Here is a 24,627-nt window from a genome sequence, read left to right as displayed (position 1 = left end):
GCAAGGGGAATGGAGCCAGGAGCAAAGAGTCACACTTTAATTTATACCCACTATGTCAGTTTGAGCTCATAGTGCAGTACTCTCAGATACACATAGCCATGTCCCACTGCCATCCCTGAATGCCATTCTTTGAGCCACAACCTGTCTTCTGTCCTGACTGTGGAGAAGGCTAACGATGAATGAGGTGAAGGATGAAGGATCTCATGGCAATTGCTTTGGAATAGCTAACATCCGCACAAAATTAGACAGGATATTAATAAACTGGCAGCTCACCAACTCAGCTGCACTAAAACTGTGCACAGCCCAGGACTTCGCCCTGTGTGTTCAGGGAGGTGGACTGGAGGGTGTCAGGGCTGGCATCACAGCCCATAGCCATACCTGTATGCTGTGGGCTCTGTGTAGAAACTTTGCATTCATCACACATGGAATGGACTTGAATACCTTCCTAGATGAAGGGGGTTTTGCTCATCCAATGTTCTCATGAGCCCAGGAAGCTGGAAGCCTGCTGTGCTGCAACATCAATATAGCATTTGCTGTCCACGTCTTGAGAACACTGCGCTCTGACTGAAAGCTCAACATGACATTTGCCATTTTATGTTAGAAATACAACTAAATGTAACTAATTCTAACCTTCATCCCTTATCTGAATGTCATAATTCTTAATTTGCAGATAAAACTGGCTTTTAAATTAACAGATATGGCAAAGCCAATGATGGCAACTTTGTGGTTACGGATATTAGGAAATCTTGGCTCTCAAAGTTTCTGGGAGAAGACAAGAAGTTAACAGTTCAACTCAATATATAAACAGATACATGGAATCCAAGACAGAAATAAGGTGCTTGCTCACTTTTAAATCTTTAGTCCAGCATCTACTTATCGACCTGAAGTGAAAGACCAAAAGAAGAGACCAGACAGAGCTTCAGCTAAAATTAATGTCAAATGCTCACAGTTTGTAGTGGTCATACAGACCTTGTGCAAACTTCACAAACCTCACTTCATCCAGTTATGCCTTACGGGCCTTGTTTGGCCATTGGGTGCTAAGAGGCATTGTTGGGGGTGCTTAGCAGCCCTTGTTGCTGCAGCTGCAGTGCACAGCTCACTGCTCTGCTTGAGATGCCTTCCACAAAGATGCCAGACCACAGCCTCCTGCACCGGTAAAGCTGAGTGCAAACCAGTGCACTGGAGAGAGGATGAGCTGTGGGAGAGGAGCAGCAGGATGCTCATGAGCTGCTCTGACACACCAGTGTTTTGCAACAAGAAATGAAAACTGCATGTTTAGGCCACTTACAGTAATGGGAGTGGGAGTTCTGTGAGGATATCTTGAGTTCAATCAATTAGTTTCCCTCCCAAGGCACAAATAAATGCAAATTTTACTCATTTACATTTCTCCTGCTGACATATTTCCTGGTGGTAATCCAAGTTCTTTTGCTTAGGTGCCCATGTTTCTTCTTTAATGTCGCAGTCCTGTAGTTACTGTCTCTCTTTCTCTCTTCCCCTGTATTTTTTGCACTCCCAGATGGCCTGGTTTGCTTTTTCACCTCTCCACTTTTTCCACCCCCTGTTGCAGACAGTAAAAGCAACAGAATAAAAAATTAAAAGGATCCATAGCCCTTGGGGAAAGCAAATCTCTGTCCCTTGAGGCTGACAGAAGCTGAACACACTGACAGTAGCTATGCAGGCTACCTTGCATAGCTGGAGTGGGATAAATACACAGTGTGTGTCCACAGCCTTTAGAAACGTATTCTTTAAATGCATCTTGTGCAACAAACTTAAGCTGTGCTTTTTAAGCCTGACTCTGTCCCAGTATAATGCTACGTGGATGAACAGCGTACATAAATGACAGAAGATGCTTTGACCTTAGAGGTGATTTCCTCTGCTACCTCTGAGACTGTGTGATTTCAGAAAACTGTCAATGTGTCACCCACTCCATCAAGATGAAATAAATGGCCTTACCCTTGCTGTCACTGAAGTCACGTACAATTTCTGATTCCCTGAAAGGAGCAAACCACAAGTTTTATGAGTTATTCTAAGGATTCTGAAATGCAACAGGAAGAGGGGAAGCCTGTCTTCCACTTCGGCTCTACTTCCAACTCAAATTTCTCCTTTAGATCACTCTAAGGAGAGGATGAACACTGCAGCAAAGATAAGTTGATGTGCTGCACAGGACCTGAAACAGAAATGGTTTCAAAATGGTGAAACTGAAACAGTGATCGTAAACATGTCCTGCTCCAAACTGCACAAGAAGAAAACAGAAAATATCTGTCCACCTCCAGAGCCAAGGGAACAAGCCTGTAGGCTGACTGCTTCTTTCCAGCTTCTTCCTTTACCTTTTTGTTTTGTTTAGATACCTCTTGTCTCCACGAGTCCCCTTTCCTTGTGCAGCAGCACACAGATCCCCATCACAGAGCATGCAGTTGCCAAGTGTGACCCTACTCTTGTTCGTGTACCTCTCCAAAGCGCACAGGAAGAAGAAAACTGCTATTAATAATCCTCTAGTCTGACCTTTACATTTTCTTGGTATATTACATTCTCAGGGGTGCGTTCATCAGAAGGATGAACTCTCCGTCACAGAGGAAAAGACATTACAGTGGTGGAGACAGAAAGCGAGTCATGTGGGCATCTTCAGCTCAATGTGAGATTGATTAATTTCTGCAACACACAACTGCTCCTGAATTTTGGGTTCACAGTCATGTTTAAAGTGAACTTATCCGCCGCGTAATGATTTAATTTGTACACTCCTTAACTACTGTAATGGCCAGGCAGCAGGGTATTGATTAGGTGCAATGTATGCTGCATAGGCAACACAATTAATAGAAAGAAGTAGATGCTCTCTCTCTGACCAGTGACCTCCGTAAGCACAACATGTAGGGCCAGAAAAGAAAGGACCTGACCATGAGGTCCTAGCCTGGCCTAGGTGAAACAGAAATAAACTCACTGCAATATCTGGCATCCTTCTTAATGGACACAGGCACGCAGTGTCTTCTGATGGAATAGGTGCCAATCTCTCTGGGGCTGTTCCTGCTGTGAAGCATTTGTTCGTGACCCTGCCTGAGCCCAGACTCACAGATCATTTGAACACGTTTCCTGAACTCGGTTCTGGCATCCCAGCTTGCCATCGCTGACTGTTCCTGGAAGCACGCAGGGTGCAGGGTGCCAGCAAGGTGCTTGGCAGAGCAGCTGTGGGATGGGGCTGATGGCTGTGAGCTGCTCAGTGCTGCCTCCCTGCAGAGCCCATGCCGATCAGACAGGTTAAGTTAAATCCCAAGACTGGCAAAAACCTCATGGGTGGCAAGATACAAATGTTGGAGCTGGCTGGCACACCTGGCTAGCAGTGTCCTGCAGCTCCCATGACTGATGCAGCAATCCCCTCGGTAGGGATGCAGGTTTGTGCTGCAGTATGTGACCTGCTCAGCCTTGAGCGTTGCAGAAACAAGGAAGTGAGCAGCTCGTAATGGGTGTGTTCTGCTCACAGGGACTCTCAGCTTTGCAAAGAGCGATTTCCATCAAGATGTCCAACTTAGGAGAAAGAACTGAAAGTGAGATTTCAGCAGTAAGCATGCAGGCTGTTAGCAGGGGCATGCTGCAGCACCAAGAGCTGCTTGGAGAGGTCTGACTCCAGCGTGCAGGATGTGTGGCCAGGCCCCAGAGAGCATTAGTCATGTTGTAAGGGAATGCTCAGAGCCAGCCGGAGATGAGTGTGAAGTGCAGCATGACAGAGTTGGCAGTGCCGTGCATTGAGGGTGCTGCCAGGGAAGGGGTCGGTGCCACAGCCACACTTACAGCTCTGGTCAGGTACATCGGTTGCAGCATGGGAGGTAAATTTGAAGTTTGCTTGTGAAAAAAGAAACAGATGTGGTGCCAGGAGAGGGGCAGAGCAGGAGAGCAAAGAGTCACCATTAACGTCCCCACTGATGGTGGAAAACACAAGAAGCCGTTCCCAAAGACGTGTATGGCAGGGAGCGAAGAGAACATGGGGCAGAGAAATGGGGACATTGCGATGCCACATCCCCATCTCCAGCGAGTCGGGACCTCATAGCAGCGCACCTCGGGCGAGCAGCGCGGGGCTCTCGCATGTCGCGACACGCCCAAAGCAGGAATATCGCCTGTCGGCTGCGCGGCCGCGGCTCGCGGGGAGGGGGAAACTTGACGGCGGCGGGCGCCGGGGCTGCGGGCAGTGGGGCGAGACGGGGTGGGAGCACCCCGCCGGCGCGGGGAGGGGGCGGGCGGGGGCCGCTTTCCAGAGAATACGGTAAACATGTCCGCATCACGTGTGGCCGCCTCCCGCCGGCCGCGGCGCGGGGACCCAGCGAGGGAGGGGCGGGACCGCGCTCCGCAGCCCGCCGGAGGGTGCGGGGCCACTTTAAGAGGCCGCCGGGCGCCGCCGCCTCGCCCTGCCCGGCGCGGAGCATGCGGTAGGGCGGGCAGCGGGCGGCTCCGGCACCATGGGGCTGTGCTACAGCCTGCGCTCCCGCCTGGCCGCCGCGCACCCCTCGGTGCCCTACGGCAGCCGCGGCGAGGCGGACCCGGCGGCGGAGCAGCAGCAGTGCGGAGACCCGCAGGTGCGGCACCGGCTGCGGCAGGACCTGGTGGCCAAGGAGCGGGCGGATAAGAAGCGGAGCAAGAGCATCGATAAGACGCTGAAGGCGGAGAAGAGGGAGTACAAGCAGACGCACCGGCTGCTGCTGCTCGGTGAGCGGGGAGCGGGAGGAGGCGGCGAGTCGGCGGCTCCCGGCAGGTGCGGGGCGGCTCGGCGCGGCGTCGCAGTCGGCGCTGGATGCTGCTCCTCGGCCCCGGGCCGGGCGGTGGGCGGTGGCTGCCGGGGCAGGGCCGGGCCGCGCTCACGTGGCGGCGGCGCCTCAGCGCCTCGAGGCTCCGCGCGGGGCGGGCGGGGCGCGGGGGTCGCGCACCCCGCGGGGCTGCCGCTGCGTCCCTTCTTCCGCGTTAGTTGTCGGCACCGCGAAGAAGGGCGCCGCGTTACACCGGTGCGATCGTTCTGCGCGGAGAAAGCGTGAGGTGTTCGGCGCCCGTTCGTCTGCGAGCTTCGCCGCCGCTGCCTCCCGAAATAGCGGGGCCGGGCCGTGAGGCTCGCTCGGCTCGCAGCCGCCCCGCAGCACCTGCACGCAGCCCGCCGCGCCCTGCGGGAGGTGCGGCCGCTTCCCGAGGAGACCCCGAGGCCGCAGCCGGAGCTGCTGCGCTGCGTGGCCCGGGGCGGGTGCCGGCCTTCGGTGGCGGCCGCGGGTCCGGTGCCCCTTTGTCAGCACGTGTCGCTCGGAGCTCTGCTGTCAAAGGCGAATGGGATGCAGTGCTGTGAGCCGTTCGGAATAGAGGTGGTGTGGAAGTTTGGCGAGTGCCTCCGGAGCTTCCCAGCTGCTGAAGCGTGCGTGGGGCTGCGTGTGCACAGCGGCAGGGGTTGTGCCAGTCTTCGTGCTGAAAGTTTTGATTCCGGAAACACTGCCTTGTCTACACGGTTGTAACCGTGCTGGGGAGTGTCTGAAAAGGCGCGTTTCCATCTGATGGGAGGGGGCAAGGAGTGCTCGTGTAAGGCAGTGAGGTCTGCCTGCTGCAAGCCTGTGGGTGAGGAAATCACACCTTCACCCAGCAGGGCGGGCTGTGCTGGGGGCGTTGTGCTCAGTAGCTTCTTAATGTGTTTCTGTCTGTAGGTCTGTTCTCTAGTGAAGTGCTTGAAGAACAAGCTATGATTTTTTTTTTTTTTTCCTATATTAAATTGGGAAGAAAAAAAACCCAATAAACTAATGTTGATATTGATCTGCTTGTCCTTATGGCCTAAACATTGTCCAGAAGACTTGTGTGTTCTCCTCAGGTAATGTTTCAGCTGGCTGTTTTCTCGTATCGGTGCTGGCAGGCTGTGCACAGCATTGGATTTTGCAGAAGTGGCATTCAACTTGGAGTGGGTTAAACAACAAATCTGAGTAGTTCAGAGTTATCTGTGCTGAAGACAACAGAGAGTGCATTCTTTGTCGAAGTACTGATTTATAAATCTGATGGATATGAGTCAGTGTTATGCTGGCAGTGGTTTATTATATTTCAGCCTGGACTTGAATAGCAGGAAGTCACTTTTTGGCCCTCTTGTAAATCTCGGGATGCCTAAGAGACCCATTTCCCCGCTCCTTGCGCAGACAGACAGTTTTCCCGTTGGCTTCCTTCCCTTGCTCAGTCTCCCTGTACCCCACTCTTACAGCTACTTGGTTTTCTCTTTCTAAGCTGAAGCAAGAAGTTTGGAGTGCATTCGGTTGTACTTCATGCGCATCTGCAGGTACTGCTGCAGTAGCTGATGTCTGTGTACCGAGGTGTAGCCCAGATGCATATGGGTTACATCTGCAAGTTGTGCAAGGCATAATGTTGCCCTGCAGCTGGCCGAGGAAGCAGGAGCATCCAGCTCAGACTTAAAGCAGTAGCTGAGCCTTCTTCCAACGAAAGGAGGTCAGGGTGGGTAAAAAAGCTGGAGAAATGTGGATTGCAGATTTTTCCCCTCTTGATTTGATAGCAAAAGCTTCAAAAGGTACTCATGGCTTCCTGCTTGTGCTCCAAGTTCTGATGTGCTCCTGCACGTCCTTCAGTTCTGTAGCCTAGTTAACTGTAAGGACAACCCGTCTGGTCTTCAGGCATGCTTGCAGTCTGTGTATACCACTTTCCAGGTCCTCTCAGGCTGAACTTACCCATGTGAGAAGTACTTTGAGTTTATTTCTGCAATGGAGAAGGGAACTTGGCTATCTTTATATGCCATCATAGATAGATGCACTTGTCATCCAGGGTACTTAACTGCAATATATTGAGCTACAGTATAGTGAGTAAGTGCTGTTCTGAGTCGTACATAAAAGTGTTTCTAATACTTTCATACTTTGATGAAAATACAAATGCAGGCAGAGCAAATCTGAAGTTTTTGTAGGAGGACTATATTGCACAGGAAGAAAAAAAAAATTACTTAAAGCTAGAAAGTATCAGTGTGAGTACTAACCATAGTGCCCCTTTCTGTGTGTATGCTGCTTGGTAAGCCCCTGGATACCATATAATTAAAGATCGTCTTGTATGGTTTACATTGTGTTTTTTTTTTTTCCCCCACAGGCTTGTACTTCATTCAGTGCACAAGATGGATGTTGTGCAGTGAATGAGCAGCTATTCAATATTCTTATCCTCCTCATGCAGAGTGTCACCCCGTGCCCTATTTACAGCGCACCATCCGTACCCCAGACTGAATAACGAACTGTTGAACTCGTGGGCTTTTCTGCAGCCCTTGTCACTGCAGGGACTGAATGTTCCATGTCAGTGACTGTGTCTGCATGGTGCTACTGTGAGATGAGGGGGCATCATCCTTCTTTTATGGATGCTGGAGAGGGAAATGCCACTGTGGAAAGGCCAAGGTGAAAGCTGTCTGAAGCTACCATGAAGTTTGTATGTCCCATCTTTGTCTAATGCTAATTTTTCTTGATAGTATTCAGGTTCTTTTGTAGTATTTCATATGTTAAGGGCATGTATCTCATGGCTGTGGAGGCTCAATAGGTCAAGTTTTGGATGCTTTAACAGCAATCCAGGAGGTGCCAGGTATGGGTTGGTGCCAGCAATTGCAGCACGTGTTGCTTGTTCTGCTCCAGTAGCTCAGCACCAGAGCAAAGCTGGTCTGGTTCTGCAGGGTATGTTTAATGGTGTCACCCACAATCATCCTTCATGTCATGATTTCCTACCTTGCTGTCAGCATCCTAGCACTGCTCTGCCTCCTGCAGGGGCCCGGCAGGCAAGACTGAAGAAGGTATTCTTTTATAAAAAAATAAATGTGGGCTTAGGAGCTTGATGAGATTCCATCTCACGTGAGCTTGTCACTGTAGACAGTAGTGTCATCATTCAATTACGTGTCCCCTTGTTTCTTGTGCACCATGTTTTATGAGCTAAAGGGAGGGTAAGCCCTGGTAAAATAAATATATGATCCTTATTGGAAGATGTGGAAAAGGCATGGAAGAAAAAAAATAGACTAAAACTATAAGGGGAATCTGTATTTTGGTATTTTCAAATTCTTGAGAACAGGATTATTGAAACTTCCTATACCAGTTGGCATTTCTCTTCAAGAAAAGGAGTAGGGGGAAAAAAGAAAAAATCTGGGTTCAATCCTATGGGTTGTGAGATACAAGTGCCTCATAACAGGCTGCCCTGCTGCCCGACTCAGCATCCTGCACACACACAGGCTCAGAAGGTGGCAGGACTTAATGGGCTGTCATTAGTGGTGAAGTAGGTGTAATTTTTTTCCAACAGGGCTCCCAGTAATTACCAGGTACTACAAACACTTAGATGTGGGAATCTGTGGTTTCCATCTGTTGGGTACTTTCCGTTGCAGGCATGATGATCCTGCTGCAGACACCAGGAGGTGGTACGCTAATTATAGGTGTCTTCATGATGAAGACAAGCCCTACTCTGTTCCCACTGTTGTATACAGAATGCACTCTATGGCACAGAGTGTTGTCCCTTAAGCAAGGATCCTCTGGATGTGGAGCATATTTCCCTGAAGGAAAATACCTGGAAAGCTTTGCAAGCTTAAACAAGGCTTTAACCAATATGCAAGCAGTGCTAGCTCCAGGAGCTGTGATGCAGTTTGATGAATGTTCTCTAGAACAAAGTGGTGTCTTCAGCAGTAGCACCTCTGTGCTTTGGGTCGCTTGTTACAGTAGTTCTGCTGTTCACTATTTAGAATTTCATACTAAGGAGTCAGACAAGCAGCTCATCATTCTTTGCCTTTTTTTTTTCCCCTCTTTGAATGCTGCTGACCCTAACTTTTTCTTTGTAGCATCTCCACATAAACAAAACAAAATCATTAATGTCAGGCACACACATGGCATGGAGAGCTTCAGCTGGCATATTTGAAATCTGGCAAAGTTAGAGCTTCAAACGGGGTCTGTCAATGGGAGGTGTCAAGAAACCTGCATCTGCACTGCTATAGAAGATGGGGGACTGCTGTGGGTGGCATGCTATTGTTGCTAGGTTGGTCCCAGCCAGAACTGCCAAATAATTGCTTTTACAGTTGCATCTAATGCTAATGGGGTTGTTCATGTAAGCATGGATCGCTGTGGGGAAGGGGCTGAGAGGTTCTGGGGAATTCCCTGATTCCTAGTGACAGTAGCAGCCATACAGCCACAGTGTGGTTATAGACATGCATCTCTTCTCCATCATGTAGGCATTGTCTGTGTTAGTGGTAACCTGTGTTTTTACTCACTACGTGCCTGATGGGGTAGAGATCATAATATGTTACTGAAGAAAGGCCATATTCATGTATAGTCAGGGATCTAATTTCAGGGTTTTATCAGACTTTTTTTTAAACTGAGACTCTACCCCCAGCATGTGCTGGTTTTGGTTGTTGATTCTGGTTTTTTGTTCAGTCTGTTTATTCTGAAGGAAAGCAGCAGTGTTTATTCTCCTCCTGTAGAGGAAGGATGGCTGCTGGATCTCCTGGTAGCTGGCTGTACCTGCGTGAAACCACCACGTTTCTTGCCTGTAAGAAATTAAGGCTTACTCAGCATGCATGCTGGCAGGAGTCCAATGTGTGTTGTTAGGGCAGGTGACTCCCATGAAGCTTTTCTTTAGAAGTGGGAAGAACTTTTTCACTTGCATTCTTTCCAGAGAAGACAAAAATTTCTTGGTCGCTCCTGTGCAGCTGTTACCTCCGTCTGCACTGAACCATCTTAAATTGAGCTGTTCTCTGTGCTAGGGTTTCTGTAGGCTGGAGTGCTATGGTTGGGAGTAGCTCATGGGGAGCACCAGCACTAAGGAGATGAGAGGAAGGACCGAACCCAACCTGATGTCTCTTAAAAGAAAATGTACTTTGAAAATAAATTGAAAAAAGGAACAGGAAAAGAAGAAAGAGAGTACCGAGTGCCTTCATGTTATTTATTGTTCAAATTTATACTGCTGCAATAAAGTAGAAGCAAAGTCCTTTTGTCTGATGTGTGACGTGCTTGTGAAGTTTCTGGAGCTGCCTATGGAAATGCAGCTCAGACTCTCCTCAGTTTTCCAGCATTTACTTTTAATGTGTCAGAGCTGTGCTTGTGTTGAAGGGGCATCTTTGGTGGGCCAGGCAGGACTGGCATGTACCTGGAGGTAAAATAACTGGTAGAAATTATTTGGTTTTGTCCCTTGAGATGGGTGAAAATGTTCCAATGCTGGAGGGATGGAGCTGTAGGTCCAGCTGTGACAGCTCTGGGTTTTTTTCTCCCATACTTGATGTCTGCCCATATTCACCTGTTAGAATAATAATTTCTTGTTCTTATAGCTCCCTTGGGAAGGAGAAATGAGAGATTCACAATGTCATGCCACCTTGACTCCAGATAGACACTACACCCTCATGGTCATGCATGTTATTGCTGCAGGTGGGGGTGGGAGAACAAGTTTCTCAGGTGACTTTCTGTTTTTCAGCAGAAATGTGAGCAGTTCTTGTTCCTTCTGTGCTGCTGATACCTGCACATCTTGATAAGGTGTGTTCACATTCATGAAAGAGAAGCCATGAAGAGCACAGTTACCTCTAACTGCCTGTATTTCTGCCTTGTCACCTTTAAATCTGGGAGTGTACTTATTCACAAATATGCATGATTTCACTGAATATCCTTCAAAGTAGTATAAATTTTAAAAGGCAAGGAAAAAACTTGCCAGTTCCCTAAAGTAAGAACAAATCCAGATACTTGTTATAAGAATACCCAGCTGCCAGCTGTGTTAATCCATAATGTTCTAGATATTTGGACCTGAGGGATATTTCTCAAGAAGAGAATGTGAACTCCGTAACTCATTCTTCCCTGGTCAAACAGGACACTGTAAGCTTTATAAATACAGCTGAAGTTTTCTTCATTTCCACTCATACGTTCCCTCTGCAAAGAAGATTCACCAAATCTGTGTATGAGCAGCACTTCTAAGATTTGTATGTCACAAAAAAACAACCTTTGAGTATTCTCTGTGTTGAGAAGTGTGGGTGGGAAGGGTGGTTAAACAGGCATCAGAAAGTTGCTACTAGTTGCTTTGCAAGTGAAATGAGAGGTGTGCTGAGGAGGTTGTATTGATTCCCAATAAGGAGAAAGATGCAGTTTTACAATCTGGTCCTGCTCTGCTTAGCCACTTCTCCTGTCTCCTTCGTAGTGTGTTGGAAGTGGGGGAAGTGCTGAAATCCCTGGGAAAACCCAATTAATGTCTGTTTGCAAGCTGGAGGAAGAATTTGAGTAATTTTCCTCCTACTGAAAGATTGTTGTTTTTCTAAATCCTAAGCACAGCTAACCATTCTTGCAAGGAAGGATTTTCATAGATGTTAGCAAATGCACCAAATAAACCAGTGCCTCCCATCTCCTGATCTGCCCACCTTGATGCTAAGCATGGCCCAGGGTTGTCCCGGTGTCCAGCATATATTAATATATATTAAAGAGCTGAATCCACACACTCCTGCCTGTGCACAGGTTCACAGGCTTGTTTGCACGTTGCAGTGTTGCCTCAGCTTTGTGACTTTGACCTCCAGGAAGTCTATCAGGTTCAGTGGAAAAACAAATGGAGAGAGGGCCCAGCCCCTTGCCATCCCACATGTGGACGTGCTGTGTGGGGATGGCACTTACTGCAACCCCAGTGGGAGAGAACTGCAAGAGCTTCTTGTGGCCACAGCCACTGCAGCTTCCCTGGTGTGCTGAAGGTGATTTATTTGTAGGGTAGAAGTAAATGTAATGTGAGTGGGGGAAAGTATTTTTATGTGGATTTCTGCAAATGATTTCATATAAAGTAGCTTCAGGTGTGAACCAAGCCCTACATGAGGCTGCATTCCCACCCCTTCCCCACCTTGGGGGCAGTTCTCCCATCTGTGCCTATTGTGAGTTATAGTAGCGCTGTGCCAAACTAAGTTGCTTTCAATTTAGTTTTTCAGTTTTTTCAATGCCTTTCCTGAAGGCTTGCTTTGGGGACTCTCCTTTGATTACTGAAATTGAGTTGTATCTCAACCAAGCATGTTACTGGCTACTGAGTGGCAGGTGGCAATCGATGACAGAGATTCTAACATGTGAGCCACTGAGCATTTGCTGTGGGCCAGCACATGCAGCAACCCAAGGCAAGTGAAGGAAGTTCTACTATGCTTGGCCCTGCAGTTTACAGGAATTTTGTAAAGCTTTTTGTTCCACAGCAGTTGGCATATGCTTGTGGAGAACCCAGCTCTGTTTTCTCATCAGCATGAATAAAAATAACTTCAGAGCTACATTTTTACTGTAAGTATCGTGTTTTTCTGTCAAGCTAAAACCAGCAGAATTCCCTGGGGACCGAGCTGTCATTTTATTCCCTGCTGAGCCTGAAGGGGCTCCATTTTCACCTCCTCCATCCAGTGCTGGGTGACAAGAGGAGCTGTGAGGCTGTGCAGCCTCTGGGCTCTGGTTGCAGCATGAGGTTCAGGCTGATGGGTGTAAGGCATCTGCTCTGTTGGGTTGCGTATGGGGAGTGTGGTTTCCGTCTCTGGTACAAACTTACTATTTTGAACTTCTAGTAATGCCTTGCAGTACTGGAGACCTGTTTCAGGCATCAAAGCGAGGCAACCACTTTACATTAGTTCTTTCTGACTCTTTGCTTATGGTAGTTTGACTGGGACGCTGAGTGCCCTGCAGGCCTGCTGTTTCTTCCCTTGGATTCTATCAGCTCTGCAGGTTTCTTGACAGAGCTAGTTTCAGCCACCAGCATTGCTGGCACAGCTCTGTGCTGACACAGGCTGTGATGTGCTGTGACTGTCGCAGGCTGACTGGTCATGGTGGGCCCTGCTGCAGGGCATGGCCAACCCCCTCATGGAGCTCTTGCTGTGCCTAGGCCTGGCACCGTGGCCCCTTCCACTGCCTTTCCTGCCCACCCTCAGCACTATTTGTCAGTCATTGGCTGTGTTTGGTTGGTTTTGCATTTTTCCTGGTGGCTTTCATGCTGAAATCTCAGTGTTGCTGATCAGTTGGGGGCAAGGGGGATGTTCTGGAACACTGGGGAATTTGTGGAGGTTTGGCTTTACAGGGGGAGGAAACAGACACTGAGGAAGAAGGGCATGCTTTTGGGAGCTGACAGTCTGCATCTAGACTGTTTTTCTATAAATACCAGATAAAACTCTCTGCATGGAAGAAAAATACTGCATAATATAGTCCCATGATGTTTTCCCTCCCTTCTTCCCACACAGGAAAATCATGATTTGATAGTCCCAGTTTTTCTCTGGTGATTAGAAATGTAAAACAACTACCTTTTAGACGAAAGCTCAGAAATACTTTTTGCTCTAAACCTGACTCCTCAATGCCACCAGTGTTCTCACTTCTCTCATTTCTTTCAGCTTCTGGGAAGGTTTTTCACTTGTCTGTAGCATTTCATGCTGCACCACCTGCAAAGGTGGTGAGTGATGTCGGTCTTGATTCCCAGATATTTCAGAAGAATATGTATTTGTTTTTAAATGCTTCAGATATTCATAAAGAAAGCTTTCTAGTTTTGCATATCCCTTGATATCTATGATAATTTCTTACATGTGTAAATTGTTGAATCCAAAAGCTTACTGCTACTGAAAAGCTGAAAGCAATTTGCAAAGGCCTGTGTGATGATCAAATTGAAATTCTGTTCCTGGGCTTTGGATCAAACCAAGAGTTTGTGTTGCAAACCCGAAGCAGTCCCAGTGGTTTTGGTATAGGAGCAAGGGCTCTCACCTGTGTGTCACCGTTCCCCAGCCAACACACTGACAGATCAATCACAAAACCATTCTTAATCCCCCTCAGAGAGCCACCTAGTTCAGCTTGAGTACCACTATCTGTCCCAAACAGTGGTTTTACTGTGTGGAGGAGTTAAGACCCCGTGGTATGTGAAACTTCCTCTACTGTCAAACAATTCTCTATTAGAAGGCTTGAGAATCTGTTGCTTCCAGTTGAGGCTTAAGTAAAACCTGAACTCTGCAAAGACATTTACAATTCAGGCTTATTTTGGGAGGGGGTGAGGAAAGTCTTGATAAGTTATGCACTTGACCACATGTAGTTAAAAATATTATTTGGAATATAAACTTCCTTGTCTGAAGACCAGCTTTATGCACTAAGTCAAAGAGCACAAAAAGCAGTTCTCCTCCCAGCCTCCATAAGTATACCTTAATGCTGCTGAATCCTGGAAATTATGCTGGGCATGCTTTTTAAATGTTGATTTTGACTTCTTGCCTGGGACCAAGTGTAAAGTCTTTCCAAGGAAATACTTAGAAGACTTGCGATGAAACCCAAAAGCTGCTGCCAAACCTTAGTTTTTAGAAGGGGAGTAGAGGCAATCTAGACTGTTAAAAACTTCCAGTTGTTTGTAATTAAATCCACTTCTTCTGTGCACAATAAACATATACTTAGAAAAAGATCCTTTTACATAATACTTACGTGGTTTACTTCTGTTCTTCAGCTGCTAAAAATCAAGCAGTAGGTCTGCTATTTCAGTCTGGAAGGTTACTGGAAGCTGGGAAACCAGGAGCGATGCAGCTGTGTCGCCACAGTGGCACGTACCCTCTTCATCCTGCGGTGACATGCAGGTTGAGCTGGGGAATCCTTGTCTCATTGTGAGCCATCCTTCCCACTTAGCTAGCTGAAACTTGTTTGGGATTGACAGGGATGAGAACAAAGAGGAGATAAAAATATCCCATCCACATGTTGCTCCTTGCCAGCAGCAGAACCACTCCATAGCCTTGGTGAAAGCTGTGGGACTGCAAGAACATCTTGTCAGATTGCTTGCTTCCAGGAGGGCTGGCAGGAGACAGGACCACTAAATCCTCATGGCTCTCCCCACCCTGATTTGGTCTGCCAGTGTTCCTTCAAGTCTGCTGCTGTCTTTCATTGAGAGAAGTAAAAGTGCAGGGTGGGAGCACTAGCAGCTATTGGGACAGCAGGTCAAGAGGTGTCCTGGGGCTGAAGCTGCTGCCACGCATGCTGTCGAGAAGCTCTGTGCAGATAGAGAAAGAGGCTGCATCTTCCCCTGTGTAAGGGAGGAAGGCTACCAGGCTGAGGCAGCGTGATTGATTTGTGGTGCCTTTGCTTGTGTCCTGGAGGAAGGAACTGCTCCAGGTTCTGAAGCAATTTGTATCTTGTTTTTTGTCATTACTGAAGTCACCTCCAGCATGGTTGCTGGTTAATGGCAGGCATGGAATTTTGTTTGTTCATATACATATGTCATGGCTGCAAAAGTGCCACCACATCTTTTAGTGTAGGCATGCGTTTCACCAAGCACAGCGCAAAAACCCTCTGATTTTCATTGTTAATGAAGTTGCATGTGAAGTTTGGTCTTCTCACCTTGCTCTTAGTATTCTGTTCATTACGTGCAGCCCTGACCAGGAGTGCAAATGAGGACGTAAGGCTGCTCCCCCAGGGGTGGATAGAAACCTCTATGTTGTCTGACTTACACCTCTTGCAGGTGGTGGTGCCAGCTGGGGAGGGGACAGGAGGTGGCTTCTCAGTGTTTGAGGGCTGTTGGTATTTAAAAAATAATTAAAAAAAAAAAAAGTGAACATAATGTTTTGGTTTGACTGCTGTTGCTCTGCTAGTATCACTGGGATTCCCAGTCTCATGGTAAAGGGATGTGCAGCAGAATGCATTCAAGCCTGAATGTGTGTTTATCCAGGAGGTAAACTTTGCATTTACCTTTGTCAAGGAAGGGAATTTTTCCTAGGACAGCATGAAGAAATTGTCACTTGGCAAGTAAGTCACAGGTGATGTGAAACAGTAGAGAGGAGGTACGAAAAGAGTAGAGAAGAATAACTGAGAGGTATTGCCCGATAAATGATGCAAGGACAACCACAAAGCCCTCCAGAGCAGATTTGTTAGGATTTGAAATGAAAACCCCTGCTGGTTGCTGAGATTATCACCCAGCATATGGCAGGGAATGTCACAGAGAGGTAGAATTAGCTGCTAATGATCTAGACACCACTTGTAAACAGATGTCTGCAGTAGACACAACTGTGTGTTTAATTCAGCTGAAATCTGGATTACTTAACAGGCTCAGCATGGTGCTCGAATACTTGGGATCTTCGTTTCCATGTTCTCACTTGGTAGAGACCACCAGCTAAACTTCAGATCTCCTGCATCTCGCTTGGCTGTTTTTTAATCATTGAGACAGCTGAATTCACTGGTACCTGTCTTGCTTCCTTGGAGTTTTCCTGGTTGCTGTGTCTGCCACACCTGACAGCACTCACTGCACAGCCTAAGCCAGCTGTGGAAGCTGTCCGCTTCATTACATATATCCACCTCGGTGGCTTCTGTTGTTATTTATAAATGTATTTATGAATTTGTATTTAAAATTTATTTCTGAACACCTAATGCAAGCAACCTAAATTGAATTCCTATTTGATAATTTTTATGATGATGAAATTGTGGCTTTGACTTCTGGAAAGCTCCTGTGTAGTTTTCAGAATGTCAGTTACTAGGTAGTTGGACCTCAGAATTCCTCTGGAATAAATTAAGTGCTGAGTGATTATTCCAATAATACCATTGGCACAGGCAACAGCTAGCTATTCAACTTGAACCCATGTTGCTTCAAAGTCTTTGGAAACGGTGGGATCCATCTGCTGCTTGTAAGATTAAGTTTGCAGTTTAAACCCGTATTCTCCTGACTCATGATCTCTGTCTGCCCTGGCACATCTGTTCTGAGCTTAAGTGCATTCAGGCAGTTCTCCTGATTGTTTTGTATACCAACACCAAAAGGATTGTTCCAGGTTGTCTGTTTTTCTTTACAGTTTCATGAAGCGAAAAGCCCTGAAGCAGCTTTGAGCGGTGCCTTGCAGCATCCCAGTGTCTGCTTTCTAGGATGGGCAGCTATTGCCCAGCCTGTGATTCACACACTAAGTTTTGATGAATAACCTCATTCAGGGTGGCGTGCACCAGCTCAAAAATGTCACAGCTAGAGAAACTGTTAAAATTGGGTATGTACTGCTAGTTATTCCTTTAAAAAACCTTATTTCTTAATCCTAACTAATCACAGAACATTACAGAAGGATTCATTGCAGACAGAAGTACTGTTCTCAGTTACTTTATACCCTACTTTTGTTTGCCTATCTTTTGTTGACAAATGTGGATTTATAGGGCAGTTTTCTTTGATTGCTTCCCTTTCAACTTTGCCTGTGCCTTTTTATAATTGCAGATGATTTTTGACATATAAGCAGCACTTACACGAGTGCATTTTTGTAGGACAGATGGTGTAGTTGTCTAAGCTTTGGCAGGCTAGTCTGTATGCTTTAGGCTGTGTTGTTAAGTACACCTTCCTTGTTATGTTTCTGCTCTCTTAAAATTATTAACTGGCATACTTTCTAAAACGCTGACAAGGATGTTTTTAAACATTCTGAAGGACACTGACTACTGTTGAATAAAGTGATGGGGAAGTACAGTGCTGCAGGCACAGGAAAAATAAGAGGTTATGAAACTTCTTATTCTTCAGTGTTTCCTTACATTCTTTTTCTGTTAAGCAATCAGTATTAATGAGAAATGTATTCTCTGCCTTCCTCCTTGAGAAAACCATATGGTACTTTAAAATACTGCAGTGAAAAGTACTGAGTTTATTGGCCAAAACTGAGGAAGAGTAAAACGTAGAAGTTATTAAAAACAAGGATGTTATCAAATGCAGCATAATATTGGCAGAAGTTTGAACAGAATGATTTTTTTCAGGCTGACAGATGGTGACTTAAGTCAAGAGTCTGGTTATCCTGTTCATCCCTGTTTCATAGGGGAGCAGGGGAAGAAAACTCCCTAGGGAACAAGTTTCATGCAGTCAGAGAAATTGAAACATTACTGCAACCCATGGAGAATGGAGGTGACTGTGATGTTCTGGGGGTAAAATCGTGGAGCTGGATCCTGGGTCTGACACTGAGCATCCCAAGCTCCATGCTGGCATCCTACAGGACTTGGCCACTGCAAGAAGGAAGATGGGAAGGATGCAGTGGGATGTGGGTGTCTATGATGACCAGAGGATGCTATTAAGGCCAGGGAAAACGGTGAAAAGGCAGTGCTGCTACTCTGCCCTTAAAGGACTGCAGTAACTCTTGTCTTTCCCTTGAAGCAAAGTGGTGCTTGCATCTTCATTCCCAGTTTCTTTAGTTTCCTTAGCAGATGCATTCTCCTACTTTCTACACTTTCTACACTATCCAGAGCAAATGCATTACATGGAGGAAAAAAGTAATTCTGAAACAGTTCAACTGTTTTCTTGTCCCTTTAGTCCTTTTTATCACTTTGTGTGATTATTTGGAAGGATAACTATGTGCCAACCTTGAATGCTTAATGTTGGGACTAACTTTTGCTTGCTGTTTACCAGAATAGCAGGGTCACTGTGTAACAGCAAAAGTGTAAGCAAATGTCAGCATATGGGTCACTGATATTTTAACAGAAGGCTCTGATTAATAATAAAACGAGGTGGTGGATTTTAGGGTGGGTTAAATTTATTGCAGGAGCGCCCTCAAGTGCTGGTACAATTTAAAGGTCTGATGTTCTCTCTCACAGGACACCACTGCGGGTTCGTTAGCTGGTGCTTGATGCTTTGACATGTTTAGCCCTGTAAGAGCATATACATTACTGTGGTGTAGAGTTCAGTGCTCGCCAGAAACTGTGAGATTATTTTAAGTAAATAGCAGCATGAAACCAACGTGTGCTGGTTTTGGGGTTTCTTCTTAAATTACTGTGTGGTGAAGAAGCTTTTGTCAGGACCAGTTTGGTGGAAGTGATGGTAGAAGCAGTCCTGGGTGCAGGAGCTTCCTTCAGACAGGTTCTTGGTGAGCCAGGTCCCATAGGATTCCAGTTTGTAGTTCAGGGTGCTCAGTGTCAGCAGAGCCAAGTGCACAGCTCAATTAAATCTTCAGCTCCCGTGGCTGCATCTTAGGTTAGGTTGTGTGTGTGATGGAGAGGAGCCCTTTCTGGTCCGACTCATTGCCTTAGCAAAGGATTTTGCTGGGTTTGGATGTGTTCACTCACTAGGTACTGGCATAACCACAGCTGTTAGACAGTGGACTTCCAACTAATACTCTATTTGTAGTGGTGTAAGACTGAATATAATTCGTGGCAGTACAGAGCAGCTGTGTTCTGCTAGGGGTGTTGGACCATCACAACAAACTGGTGTTACTGTGACTGAGTGAGGAGCCTGGAGCTTTTATTACCATTCTGCAGCTTTGTGAGCCGAGTTCCCATTCTCCTGGATGTGGCTGCAGCAGGGAGCTCTGGTGACAAGCTCGCTCTGCAGCTTCTCAGCAGTAAAGCTGCAGTTGTATCCAAAATTGCAGTGTCTGTTTCAGCTGGCTGACAGCACTGGCTGTATGATTTCCGTTGTTCTCCAGAATCCCTTTCGGTTGAGCTTCTACCTCTTGTCTCCCAGCACATCTGATCAAAGCAGGTCAAGTCAGCCTTGATCAGAAGCAAAGGCAGGATTGCTGAATGATGCTGGGTTGTCTGGAGAAGTGAATTTAGACTGAGAATGATTCCACAGGGGTAATGCAATCATAGCTCCTAATAATTACCTAGATCTGCAAAATGAACATTTGAGGCATTGCTGAGAGAAGGCATCCTTTATAATCCTCCTGTTGTATTAAAAAAAAAAAAAAAAAGCCCTTTCCTCTTAATTCCTAAGGGGTATTTTTGTAAAGACACTTCAAAGTCTCTATTTTATATTCCTTGCATGTACTATTCAAATGTGCATTTCATGGCGTCCTTTTGTGTGGGTTTCTCCAGATCCAGAGAGAATAGCAATTGTGATAGTGATAGCAATCTGTGGAATGAAGAATTGCAACATTTGGGCCATATCCACTCTTTAAACGTTTGAGTCTAGAATCAAACAGGAAGAAAGTGAGAGGTCAGAAGGAAGAGAATTTAGAAATCAATCATTTGATATGAGAAAAATAGTGACACATCTTTAAAATAACCAAATCTAAATGTCAGCGGCTCTGTGGGGATCCAGTGGCCCAGGATCACTTGGTTTCTTTTCTTTTCTTTTCTTTTCTTTTCTTTTCTTTTCTTTTCTTTTCTTTTCTTTTCTTTTCTTTTCTTTTCTTTTCTTTTCTTTTCTTTTCTTTTCTTTTCTTTTCTTTTCTTTAAAGAAAAAAAACAAGGAAGGTTTTAAAGCTTCTTGGTCCAAATGCTGCTCCCAGCGACGTGTGTATAGTTGTGCACCACTCTGTTGTTAGGTGACCTTGTGCTGGCCTTGTTTTGCACGAAGGAAAATGACTGCTTTTGTTTCCCTGGAGGCTTTACCACTCTGGAGCAGTGCTGGGAAGAATTGGGTTCTGTGGTCCAGTCCCTGTTATGTCTGGCTTGATGCTGGTTGCTACAGGCTGGAGGAAGATGCTCCTAATTATTATGGGTAGAGCTCTGGATGAGACACTCAGCAGTCTCCTTATGGTACAAAGGTAGTATATGAAGTACTTCATGTAGTTTCTGAATGCAGACATTAAAGATGCTAAATATTGTGTTCATGGGAAAACTGTTATATTTTTTCTTTTTCCCTAGTATAACTTATTTTTCAGCATAGTATACTTTTATTTACGTATTCAACTTCAGTTTAGTCTTACTACATTGTAAACTATTTGAGGAACAACGTAATTCTTTCTGGAACAGTGTTATCCCAGAATAAATATGACCTCACGCAGAGGAAGCTTTTCACTGCCATCACACCCTGTTGGTGTTGTGGATACCAGCCTACCTGTTCATCTGCAAGTCCTGCACAGCTCTGGGGTTGCTCTCTCTGGATGTCTCCCACCATTTGGATTCAGGCATGCAGTTAAATATACTGCTGAAGTAACAGAGTCCTTCATCCTGCCGTATAGTTCTATGTGATCACAGCAGGAGATGCTAGATGTTCATCTTTTTCTGAAGGTGAAATACCAAGTCTTATCTTAGCTGGAGACATGAGGGTGTGCCACAGCAAATGTAAAGAGGTATTCCAGAGCAGGAGTGGTCTCCAGGAACGTCTTCCAGCGTGGATAGGTGCTTTAAGAACTGGAGTGTATTTTCACAGAGGATGCATGTGTTCCCTTTTCTCCTCATTCCTTTTGCTGAGTTGAAATCAGATACTGGACAGACATTGAGGAGATCTCTGCACCTCAGCTCTCTATCTAACTCTGAGCCAGGTGCTCCGAAAATGGCTGAGAGCTGTGTTGAAGCAGCTCTGCAGAAGAGATATACACCAACAAGCATCACACACTGTTACAGGGACTGCCAGCATGTTTCTTTGTTCTGTTTATACCTGCTCTGCTATGCCTTTCCTGCCCTGCCCCTCACACCCCTCCCCCTAAAAATAAGACATCTCTGCTTGTTGAGCAACCAAAATCAAGAAGAATAGAAAAACAACAGGGCTGTAAAGAGTAAGTAGAAGTTGTGATGTTGCCAGCTGTTACTGTCAGTTGTTCTCAGGGTCCCATCATAATTGTTCTTCCTCAGAGCTGCATTTCATGGCATAGTGGCACTGAACTTTTGCTGTCATTCCAAACGAACTGCATTTTGTAGCTCCTTGAAGTATTGAGAAGTGTTTCAATACCTGAGAAACTTATGACTGGAAGGTATATTTGCCTATAAAGTTCCGTAACTCTGGGAGAACTCTGTTTTTTAGTGTCTGGGATTTCCACCTTTGTGGTAAATGGCACTGAAATGCTGTTCCATCGCACTGTAGCTCGCTGTATTTTCTGTTACAGCTCTCCCTGATGTGTAACCTGTCACCCTGCTGTGGAACTGGGGCTGGTTTTGCAACAGGAGACTAAAAGCAAGAACCTTGTGCTCCAGAGAGGAAATCTGCAGGTGTTGGAGCTTGTTGGTAGTGGGTGGGAAACAGCATTAGTGTGGCACCTGAGTTCCCTGATGGAAGGTGCTGCTTCTGCTGAAGTGGGCGCTGTGCCCGGCCCTCGTGGCGTTACCTGTAATCACAAAGCTGTTTATGCTACATGTGCAGTCTGTGAATCCTTCCCAGGTGCTAATGGGGATTTTTATGTTAATAACAGAGCAAGAATGCCACAACTTTAGAATCTCCTTGGTAGATAATCACAGCAAATAGAACCCACGTACTTCTGCCTCTGGCAGTCGTGGTGCTGCTGCTAGGTCATCTCTTTGGAGCTGCTGTCACCTCCGTGTCCCAGGCTGCCCCATTTGAGGCAGGAGCCGGGGCTGTTCCTGGGGCCACCTCCCAGCTGCCACCTCTGGGTGCCTCTGCAACAACCTCAGCACTGCTTGAGGCCAAGTCTGCTGTTGTCCCACAACCGTATCAGATGAGTTCCAGAGGAACTCCTTGGTCCCATGCTGACCAGGGCCTGAGCTGCCCCTGGAGCCCCTTTGCTGTGTGCTGGGTACATTCCAGCCCAGCATTCCCATCCCGCACTGCTTCTGCTGGGCTGCTCTCTCCCCGACTGTTTTTCCAAGCACAAGGGCACGGGGCAATCAGTATGGCTTAGTGTCTTTTTTCATTTTATTTCTCTCCTTTCTCCTGATCTCCCCTGGAAGCAGCAGTCATCTCACATCTCAATGCATGCTTTGTGGAAACAGAGCTGTCTGAGCCCTTTAAGTGCAAGATGAGCTCAGGTAGAAGGAACGCAAAGAGCTCCTTTCATCAGCCAGGGCCCCGCCAGCGGCTTCGGGGCATGTCCGGCCAGTTATAAATGGATCATGTGTTGCTATTTTTAGCCAAGAGAGGATTGTAAATATAAAAGGGTATAAAGTGCAGAACTTAGCAACAGTGGCGTTTGTTTGCTTTGCTTTTTTCTTTTTTTTTTTTCTTTTCTTTTTTTCCCCTCCCCGTTGGCAGGGATATGTTTGGAGGGGAGTGAAGTTGCAGCAGGAGCGGGTGATCGCGTTTCGATTTTGCACAGCACACGACTTTTAAAATATATAGTATCCATAGAAAGGAGGGGCAGCGGGAGGGGTGCGCAGGCTTTTCTGATATTGTTGAAAGAGATCCCAAAGTGCTGCACACAATGAAATGCAAGCGGGGAGGGTGGAGAGCGGCTGCGTGCGTGCAGGGGGAGCGGGGGCCATGCGGAGGGGCTGGGAGGAAGCTGGGGGCAGGAGGAGGGGGTGCGGATGGTGGGATGGGGTGTGGGGTTGGGGGGGATGGATGTGGGTAGTGGGATGGGGAGTGAGGGTGGTGGGCAAAGGGTTGCGTGGGGAGGAGCGGAGCGCTGCCTGAGTGGGGACAGAGTTCAGCAAATGGAAAACACTGACATTTGTAAAAATAGCAACTGCTGGGTTAAAAATAGCAGCTGGTGAAATAAACGTGCAGTAACTTCTGAAACCCCCATGGGAACTTCTCCCTCCTGATCCATTCCTGCCCTGTTCCCTATGCTTTCTCTGGCTAGAAATCCCAAAGCAAATCCCTCTGCAGATCAAAAATATTAAAGAAGCACTTTGTGCACTGCAGAGAATAAGATTTGGGTACTATTGGAATTTTTATGGATTTTTTTTTTGTTTGTATGTGCTGAAGCTTTGTGCCAGATGTGGGGGACAACAAATTCCTCTTTCGCCGAGCTTCCTGCACAGTCTTGGGACAGACCAGTTAGAAGGTTTGGGGGCTGCTTTTCACTTTTCTTCCTCATCTATTTTTTTTTTTTATTTTTAATTTTTTGGTATGTGGTTTCCTTTGGTGCTTTTTTTTTTTTTTGTTCCTTTTGCTCTGGTGTTCAAGACCCTCTGTCGCCTCTGGGAGTGCAGATCTCAGCGCTGTCATCCCATCCTGGCCCCTCGGCTCTGGCAGCGGCAGCAAGCAGACAGATGGATTATAAATCCTGCGCAGAGCTGCGGCTCAAGGGCAGCAGGCAGCCGGGGCCCCAAGCCTGCCGGGGCACTGGGCTCCCCGCAGCTGGGAAGGTGCGGGCTTGTCTCTAGGGGACTGCGTGGTGGCCAAGGAAGGAAGCAGCAAGCTGTGTGATAGGGAAGGGCAGGGAGACGTTGAGTGGCTTTTCTTTGGGCTAGGAGGCTGAACGATCCCTTTTCTTAATGGGGCTGACAGTGTGCTGGGGAGCAGGAGGGAGTGGTGGCTGGGCTGCGTGCACGGAGATGCTCAGCTCTCTGCAGGGCTTGCAGGAGTCTCGTTGGAAATCTCTTGCAGCTCTGGCTATGAACTTGACTTGTTTTGACTGGACAAGATAACTGAGGCAGAAACAACTGTTGTAACAGACAGCCAGGCTGGTTTCCTGAAGCTGTCTCAGCCACAGGGTAGGGATAAGTAGAAGGGTCCTTAAGTTAGAAGCAGCTACAATTCTAAAACTTTTCTTTTTAAGCTAGAGATCTCAATCTTGCCGCCTGGCAGTCTGTCACCCGGGCTGAGAGCACTGCAGGAGTTCTGTGCTGACAGCCCTGGTCACTGCCAGCAGGGTCTGCAGCTCATCCCTGCCCTGCGTCCATTGCCCTGCCGTGCACCCTGTGCCCACGCTCTAGGGCTGATTATCACAGGAAACACGCTGAAGGAGAGCGATTGCTCTAGATTCTTTGCTGGTGTGTTACCAATACGTCTGGAAATGATAGCCTTTAAGCTGCAGACGGATGCCTTTGTCCTGGCGTGTGCTCCCAGGTGTGGTCCAGGTGCTTCTGCTGCAGCAGGAGGCGGCCGGGCGAGGACATCCCAGCTGGCAGAGAGAAAGGGGGAGGAGATGGCTGTAATTGTATTTAGTAAGCTAAGCCCTCAGCATTAATTTGT

The 24,627-nt window shown here is 46.9% G+C and overlaps 1 protein-coding gene across 1 annotated transcript in view; it reads left to right on the top strand.

Annotated features, from left to right (window-relative positions):
• Positions 1-4,442: 4,442 nt before the first annotated feature.
• GNAS (GNAS complex locus) overlaps positions 4,443-24,627 on the top strand; it is a 132,383-nt gene continuing 112,198 nt past the window's right edge. Inside the window, exon 1 of the mRNA XM_042884863.1 lies at positions 4,443-4,689. Within this exon, the coding sequence (XP_042740797.1) occupies positions 4,443-4,689 (247 nt within the window). The remainder of the gene's footprint in view (positions 4,690-24,627) is intronic.

This window comes from Lagopus leucura, unplaced genomic scaffold (genome assembly GCF_019238085.1).
Source record: "Lagopus leucura isolate 7727_CA_CO unplaced genomic scaffold, USGS_WTPT01 Super-Scaffold_100047, whole genome shotgun sequence".
In the NCBI taxonomy this organism is placed as follows: domain Eukaryota; kingdom Metazoa; phylum Chordata; class Aves; order Galliformes; family Phasianidae; genus Lagopus; species Lagopus leucura.
This window is presented reverse-complemented; position numbering and strand designations above follow the sequence as displayed.